We start from the raw sequence: 8,591 nt of genomic DNA, 5'->3' as shown, positions 1-8,591 counted from the left end.
GTACTAATTTTCTAATCTGGGCCAAGGCCTTATCTTTGGTGGTCCTCCTAAGATGGTTTCTGAAGTCCCGAGGTTGTCCACCAAGATCGCCTTCTTTCAAGTTTCCTCGTATGGCATTTTCAAATTTCTGGATATGCCTTTTTACATTGCCTTTTTCTATTACTTCATGAATAACCTTCTTCATCTTCTCTATTTTGTCACCTTTCAGAACCTCTTCCCATTCTTGAACAAGACCATATACTAAGCGTCTCTCTTCTGGAAAGACCTCCTCCATTGCAATTCGTCTAATCTTGAAAAAAGCTTTATCTTTGGCTTTCCTCCTAAGATCAGCTGTTTGTTTGCGTCCCATTACTTTTAGCTTTATAATGTCTTCATAATCATCACTATTACTAGCAGAATATCCTTGTGTTCCTGAGCTACTTGCTTCCTGGTAGTCTTGAAGTTCCTTTTCAATGTTTTCACTTTTCCTTTTAAGATTCTCTCTCAAGCCTGGAGATTGCCCAAGAAGATGGCCTTCATTTTCTGAGTTTTCTTGTAACATATTTTCAAAAAACTCCATTAGCTTTTCTAATGTTTGGCTCTTTATTGTCTTATATTCAATTTTCTTTTCAATTTTGTCTCCTTTGATTGCATTTTCATGTAGTTCAGTAAGATCATAAACTCGGCCTGTTTTCTCAGATATTTCCTCTTGTACTAATTTTCTAATCTGGGCCAAGGCCTTATCTTTAGTGGTCCTCCTAAGATGGTGTCTGAAGTCCCGAGGTTGTCCATCAAGATCGCCTTCTTTCAAGTTTCCTCGTATGGCATTTTCAAATTTCTGGATATGCCTTTTTACATTGCCTTTTCTATTACTTCATGAATAACCTTCTTCATCTTTTCTATTTTGTCACCTTTCAGAGCCTTTTCCCATACTTGAACAAGACCATAGACTAAGCGTCTCTCTTCTGGAAAGACCTCCTCCATTGCAATTCGTCTAATCTTGAAAAAGGCTTTATCTTTGGCTTTCCTCCTAAGATCAGCTGTTTGTTTGCGTCCCATTACCTTTAGCTTTATAATGTCTTCATAATCATCACTATTACTAGCAGAAAATCCTTGTGTTCCTGAGCTATTTGCTTCTTGATAGTCTTGAAGTTCCTTTTTAATGTTTTCACTTTTCCAGACGTTTTCATTTTGTTCTGATAGTTCCTCATGTGCTACCACTCCTTGAAGACCCCATTCGATGGCCTGACAACAGTCTGATACAATAATTCCTCTAATGAGGTTTTCAAAATACTGGATACCCCTTTCTACGATTCCTTCTTCTATTTCTTCAAGGTTAACCTCCTGTCTCTTATCCGTTTTCTCGTGTTTCAGAGCCTCTTCCCTCAGTTTAATAAGAGCGTATACTTTGTCGCCTTTTTGCTGTGAGATTTCCTCCTGTGCAATCTGTCTGATCCTTATTAGGGCCACATCTTTTGCTTCTCTACTAAGATGCTTTCTCTTCATTATTCTGTTCATCATCATAATTTCTGGATATTCACCACCCTTACTGGCAGAATCAGCTTTTGTTCCAGGGCTATTTGATTCTTGGTAGCCTTTTTCATTTTGTTCTTCTGATAACCACTCTTGTATTATTTGACTTATCCTGGCTAAAGCGATATCCTTAGCCTTCCTGTTAAGATTTTCCCTGAAGTCTGTAGATTGCCCAAGAAGATCGCCTTCAGTCTCTGTTTTTTCTTGTAACCTATTTTCAAAACACTCGATAAGGTTTTCTAATGTCTGGCTTTTTCTTGCCTCTTGATATTCATTTTTCGCTTCAATTTTGTCTCCTTTTAATGCGGTTTCATATCGTTTAGTAAGATCATAAACTATGCCTCTTTTCTCAGAGGCCATTTCCTCTTCCACTCCTTTTCTTATCTGTGCCGAGGCTATATCTTTAGCGACCCTCCTAAGATGGTTTCTGAAGTCCCGAGATTGTCCACGAAGATCGTCTTCCTGTATGTTTCCTCGTATTATATTTTCGAGATACTCGATGTTCCTTTTTACGATCCCTTCTTCTATCACTTCAATAACAATCTTCTTTTTCTTGTCTATTTTCTCGCCTTTCAGAGCCTCTTCCCAGAGCTGAATAAGATCGTATACTAAGCCTCTCTTGTCTGGAGAGACTTTATCCATTGCAATTCGTCTGATCCTTAATATGGCTCTATCTTTCGCTTCCCTTCTAAGATAAGTTCTCTGATTCCGTGCCAGTATCTCTCCCATCATAGTTGCTCCATAATCACCACAAAAACTACCAGAATCTGCTTCTGTTCCTGGGCTATTTTCTGTCATCGTTTCTCTTAACATATTTTCAAATTTTCGGATGATTAGGGCTACCCTTGCAGCTTGGTAGGACATTTCAAACTTATGAATTTCATCAATCCTAGCTAAGGCCACTTTTTTGGCCTCCGTAGTTGGATTCCTTCTAATTTCAAGAGAATCCTTCTGTTTTCCTTTATCTTTTATCCTTTCTTGGTATCCATTTTCGGACATTTCAAACTTATGAATTTCAACAATTCTAGCTAGGGCCACTTCTTTGGCCTCCCTGGCTGGATTTATTCTAATTCCAACAGAATCCTTCCTCTGTGTTCCGTTACCTTTTATCCTTTCTTCATATTGCATTATACGAGTCTTCACTTGTCCTGCGTTTCCTAGTGAAACCTTTCTTTCTTGTTTCTCCATTTTTCCAGTTTTTTCAAATTTCTCGACTAGATCCTTAACGGTTCCTGGTCCTGGGTAACCGTTCTTCTTTACTTTAATCAAAGCGTACCTGTTCGGTTCCATAGCGGAACAATTACAGCATACACAATATCCCAAATTGTTCTGATTAGTAACCACAAAATAAACTTTGGTACTCAAAGCCATTTCACAATAAAAACAACACAAATAACTGGTATTACTACACATTTTTGTTAATAACTTTCCTCTACATTGTTTTAGGTCTATTTTGAAAAAAAAAAAAAATGCAACTTGATCTGGAGACACTCAGGGAGAAGCCGAGAATGTCTTCAAAGAACAACACGGATCTCGGAGCTCAGGAAGTTTTCGGAATGTCTTCGAAATGAAGCAGGAATCCCGCAGCTGGATTTGCGATCAGACGAAAGATTTATTTCGTTAATGCAACTTGATCTGGAGACACTCAGGGAGAAGCCAAGAATGTCTTCAAAGAACAACACGGATCTCGGAGCTCAGGAAGCTTTCGGAATGAAGCAGGAATCCCGCAGCCGGATTTGCGATCAGACGAAAGATTTATTTCGTTAACTTTTCATGATTCCTATTTTGAATACCACCAAATCGACAGAAATTATCACAAAACTATCTATTTTAGGCCTATGTCTACTACAATAGGCTTCTAAAATCATTTACAATAGGATAACATAAAGGAGAAGTAAAGACGATTTTCTCAAATTAGGATTTTATTAATTAGAGCTACATTGAACATATTAATCATCTCCTCCGAGATTTCTGAAGAATTCCGAGAGTCGATGAAGAGATTTTCGTTGATTGGGTTGAAGAAGAAGGCGAAGATGATTGCTCTTACAGCGACTGAAAACTCGCAAGTCTGAAGAACGCCATTCCTGAAAGGATTCAGGAAAAGGATCGAAAAACCTCTCCAGGCCTGAATCCTTTCAGGAATGGCATTCTTCAGACTTGCGAGACTTCAGTCGCTGTAAGAGCAATCATCTTCGCCTTCTTCTACATCCCAATCAACGAAAATCTCTCCATAGACTCCCGGAATTCTTCAGAACCCTTCAGGAACGAGGATGTTAGATCGGCCTAAGGCAGGCAACGGCCATCATACGTCTGGCATCTCATAACACAGAAGGACGGACAGGATGAAGATGAAGCTCTCGAAAGCGCACTCAAAGGCGACCATGGAAGAATGGGAGAGGCTGAGAGTCGGTCAGGACTCATTCTTCTATACTAGATAAATTCGTCTGCTCAGCTTCGAACGGTGTCCAGTCAAGCTCTGATTAAACAACGGAAGACCACTTCTATATAACGGGTAGCTCGATAGAAATTTCTACAAAAAAAAAAGAAAAAAGATAAATACCCGAATATTGTGAAAAAAATAAATCATGTAAAAATTTACATCAAATAATCTTTTCGATAAATAATTTTGAAGAGGAAAATTTTATTTTTTTTTTTTTGTCCCAAATAGCTATATCTGGCATCTCTCATACTACGTCTACATTTCTTTGTAAAAGTAAATACCAGTTTATAACAATGCTTTAAATTTTCATAATGAAACAATTACCTCAATAAAAACATTAATGTAGAATACGATATTTTTATTTAATCCTTTCATAATATGATTTTATATATACATAAATAATGGTAAAGTTGAATGGAATGTCCTTCGGCAACTTTGAAGGAGTAAAAACTCCCGTTTTCTATTCTCCCTTGATCTAAACTTTGGAGTAAAGACTCCAGTTTTCTATTCTCCCCTGATATTGTGGAATACCAAACACAGTTGCTGGAACGTTGGCTTTATTCAGCTTAAAGTTGTGGCAAGGTGTTGGCCAAGCCGGTACAGTGTTAGAGACTCAATGTTGCCAAGCAAGCATACAAACACCAGCAGTCACAGTTACCAATTCACACTACATTCACCCCCACTGAGAAGAAGAACATACAGTACAGTACACATCTGCATCATAACAAAACATGAATTCACTGATTTCACACCAACTGTAATTATTCTTACATCGCATTTGCATTACAAGGCTCACCTTATTGGCACTACAAATTTCATATCATATTACAAAACTCATGAGTACTTATTTTATATGATAACTGGGCTCATCTCACATAAAAAAAACACATTGGTGACAATGGGCCCTATAACTACTAATTCATAATAAACACATTGACATAAGGACACTTACCATAAAAAACACATTGGTAACAATGGGCCCTATAACTACTAATTCATAATGAACACATTGACATAAGGACACTTACCACCCATACTACTCCCACTCATCTAGGACAAAATCTGAGAGATAGCCTGGAGGGCGCCTCGTGCGACTTGAGCGTTGAGGCGCCTCTGAGGTTGGCGATTCTGTGGGTGTTCCTTTTGACAGTACCTTTCCCGGGGTGGGCGGTTCTGTGGTTTGTTGCGGTTCGGTTGCGGGCTCCCTCCCCTGGTCTTGTTTTGTATCCACTTGACTTCTTTCCGTTCTCTGGCTGGGGTCTCCAGGTGGGAGGGTGGGTCCTTGATTAATGGGAGTCTTACCATTCTCTCGCATGTTGAAGATATGACGGCTTCCTTTATCGTGACAGGTGTTTGGACTGAATACTTTAGCTGCAGGAGCCAGGTGACGAGTCGACACAGTGGATTCCTTGCCGTCTTGGTGTGCAACACGAACCCATTGTGGGTTGACATGCAGGAGTCTAACTTCCTCGACCTCAGGTTCGTACTTGGATTTCCTAACCGTTTTCTTTAGAAGAGCCTGTTCATTTTCTGTCATCCATGATGGAGCCGCCTGCCCGTATGTTGCTTTCCTGGGGTGCAGGAACATGCGCTCATGCGGTGTTTGGTTCGTAGCGACGCACAGAAGGGACCTCATGCTGTGTAATGCTTGATCCAGGACAGCCTCCCACATTTCTATAGGGAGGGAGAGAGATGCGAGAGCTAACCTTACGGTGCGCCACAAAGTTCCATTGGCTCTCTCGATCTGGCCATTGCCACGGGGGTTATACGCAGACGAGTAGCTTGTAGCCACTCCACGGTCATGAAGGAACTTTTGGTACTCTGACGACACGAAAGCAGGTCCCCTGTCTGAATGAATGTACTCGGGCAGGCCCCAAACTGAAAAGAGAGTAGACAAACATTTAATGGTGGTACTCGCTGAGGTGTCTTCTGTTGCAAAGGCGAACGGAAATCTGCTGTACTCGTCAATTATGTTGAGAATGTATTTGTTCTTTGTGGTGGACGGCATTGGACCTTTGAAGTCGATAGCCAGACGCTCGAATGGCCTGGTAGCTTTTATCAATGTTCCTGTTTCTTTGGAGAACTTAGGTTTGATCTTAGCACAGGTTTGACATTTACGTATGACAGTCCGAGCTTCTTCAATGGTAAAGGGTAAGTTTCTCTGTCTTATAATGTGGGTCATCCTTCTGATTCCTGGATGGCACAGGTGCTCGTGAAGCTGAGTCAGCTCGTCTCCTTGAGTACAGGTAAGTGAAGCCACACATCCCGAGGCACGAGAGAGAGCGTCTGCTACTTGGTTCTTTGATCCAGGTCTATATGTGATGTCGAAGTTGAAACAACTCAGTTCCAGCCTCCACCGCATTATTTTTTCATTCTTGATTTTGCCATGGTTCTTGGCGTCAAACATGAAACGCACCGATTGCTGATCAGTTATGAGTCTAAATTTACGTCCTAGCAGAAAGTGTCGCCATTTCTTGATGGCTTCTACGATAGCACATGCTTCGCGTTCCACTGCCGATTGTCGTTTCTCCGATTCTGAGAGCGAGCGAGAAAAGAAGGCCACTGGTTTTCCTTCTTGTGTCAATGAGGCTGCAACGGCGTCAGCAGAGGCGTCTGTTTCGACTACAAAGACTGCTTCGTCATCTATAGCAGCAAGTGAAGCTCGAGATATTTCATTCTTTAGTTCTTCGAGTGCTTGTTCTGCGGATTTGGCCATCGGGAAAGTTTTCACTCCGACTAAAGGTCGAATTTTCTGGGAGAAGTTCGGTACCCACTTCGCATAGTGGGATAAGAGTCCTAACGTTCTTTTGAGACTAGGGGTACTGTCCGGAGGGTTCATCTCCAGCAATGGACGCATTCTTTCCGGGTCAGGTAGGACTTGGTGATCATTCACTACATGGCCCAAAATAGAGATTGATGTTTGAGCATAAACACTTTTCTTGTCATTTATGGTAAGTCCATACTTCAATGCAGTTTCTTGAAAGCGTTTCAGATTTCTGTCGTGTTCTTCACGTGTGTGACCGCAGACCGTGATGTCATCTATGTAGGCGAACGTACCCTCTAGTTGTTCCTTACCAATAATTTCGTCGAGAACTTGCTGAAAGCAGGTAGCCCCATTGGTTACTCCAAAAGGCAAACGCGTGAATTCGAACAGCCTTCCATCCGCTTCGAACGCCGTGAATTTCCGATCAGCCATGTTCAATGGTATTTGATGATATGCTGCCTTCAAGTCTATGGAGCTGAAGTAGCGGTAAGTAGAAATTTTCTCAATCATCTCGGTGATCCCTGGAACAGGATAAGCAATTAGGTTGGTGAATCTGTTTATGGTTTGAGAGTAATCTATGACTAATCTTTTCTTATCACACTGATCGACGACTACCACTTGAGCTCTCCACGAGCTGCGACTCGGTGTGATGATGCCCTCCTCTAGCAGCCTTTTTACTTCTTTCTTGATGAACTCGGAGTCCTCTTTGGAATACCTTCTGGATTTCACCTGTATCGGGTGACAGTCGACTGTCAGATTGTCGAAGATGGCTGGCGGTTCAATTTGAGCTGCTATCAGAGCACAAGGTGACTGGATGCTTAGCTCCAAAGGTGGTAGCGTCCCACCAAAGTCTACGCTGACTTGCTTGTGTAACTGTAGGAAGTCGTGTCCCAAAACAACTGGAGCCACGCAATCGTCCATCAAGTGCAGACAGAACTCAGGGTATACTCTTCCACTTACAGTTAAATCGTAATTGCAACACTTGTTAAGTTTCATTGTCTGTTTGGCATTAGCCATGGTTATGCTGCAGGCTGAAGAACGAGTCACTGAGTTCATAGCCCTAGCTACTTTGGCATCTATAAAGCTTTTAAATGCTCCAGTGTCGACCAGCCCGTCCAGGGCCTCCCCTCCATTCAGTTCTACAGGTAGGACAGTTTTGTAAACACTTCGTAGTGCAGGGGAAGCTGCAGTCACAGCGGCCCCTGTTAAGGAAGCAGGGATGGACTGTGGGAGATTGTCTGGGACAACTCCAGCTACAAGATTAGAGTTAGTTGATTTACCATTATTGTTCCATCGTTTTCTTTGCGACTTGCAGACACGAGCATAATGACCTACCTTCTGACAGTTGGAACACGAGGCTTTCTTGGCTGGGCAGTGGGCTCTGGGATGTAGGGATCCTCCACAAAAGAAGCACCTCTGACCGCTGACGGCGGCAGCACACTCACTTGGGTTCAGGGAGTCACTCATTTCGATCGGAAAACTGTTGGGATCCATTTCGGGTTTTGCCTGATCATCTATCAATGCTGCCACTGTGGTATTGGTTTCACTTGCATAAGACGCTGAGTGCAGTTGAGCCATTTCCAGTGCACGGGCTTGTTTCACAGCTGTGGATAAGTCCAAGGATAAGTTCTCTAACAGTCTCTGTCGGATTGCATTAGATGCCATACCCGTGATGTATGAATCTCTGATGGCCAGTTCTTCAGCCTGAGCGGCTGTACAATCAGTGAAGCTACATTCTGAGGCCAGACCTTTGAGGTTATCCAAAAAAGCGTCTAGAGTCTCACCACTCTGTTGCTTGCAGGTGGCCAATTTGTATCTGGAAAACACTTCACTTTTCTGTTTCACAAATCTAGCCTTCAACAGGCTTACGGCAGT

General features: G+C 42.1%; 1 protein-coding gene across 1 annotated transcript; it reads right to left on the bottom strand.

Annotated features, from left to right (window-relative positions):
• Positions 1 to 831: 831 nt before the first annotated feature.
• Positions 832 to 2,802, bottom strand: LOC137625444 (uncharacterized). The gene has a single exon (XM_068356353.1). It carries the CDS (start codon positions 2,800 to 2,802, stop codon positions 832 to 834), a length of 1,971 nt encoding a protein of 656 aa, XP_068212454.1.
• Between the last annotated feature and the right edge of the window lie 5,789 nt (positions 2,803 to 8,591).

The sequence above is a fragment of the Palaemon carinicauda genome, chromosome 32 (assembly GCF_036898095.1).
Source record: "Palaemon carinicauda isolate YSFRI2023 chromosome 32, ASM3689809v2, whole genome shotgun sequence".
Classification (NCBI taxonomy): domain Eukaryota; kingdom Metazoa; phylum Arthropoda; class Malacostraca; order Decapoda; family Palaemonidae; genus Palaemon; species Palaemon carinicauda.
The sequence above is the reverse complement of the archived record's forward strand: the minus strand, read 5'-3'. Positions and strand labels throughout refer to the sequence as shown.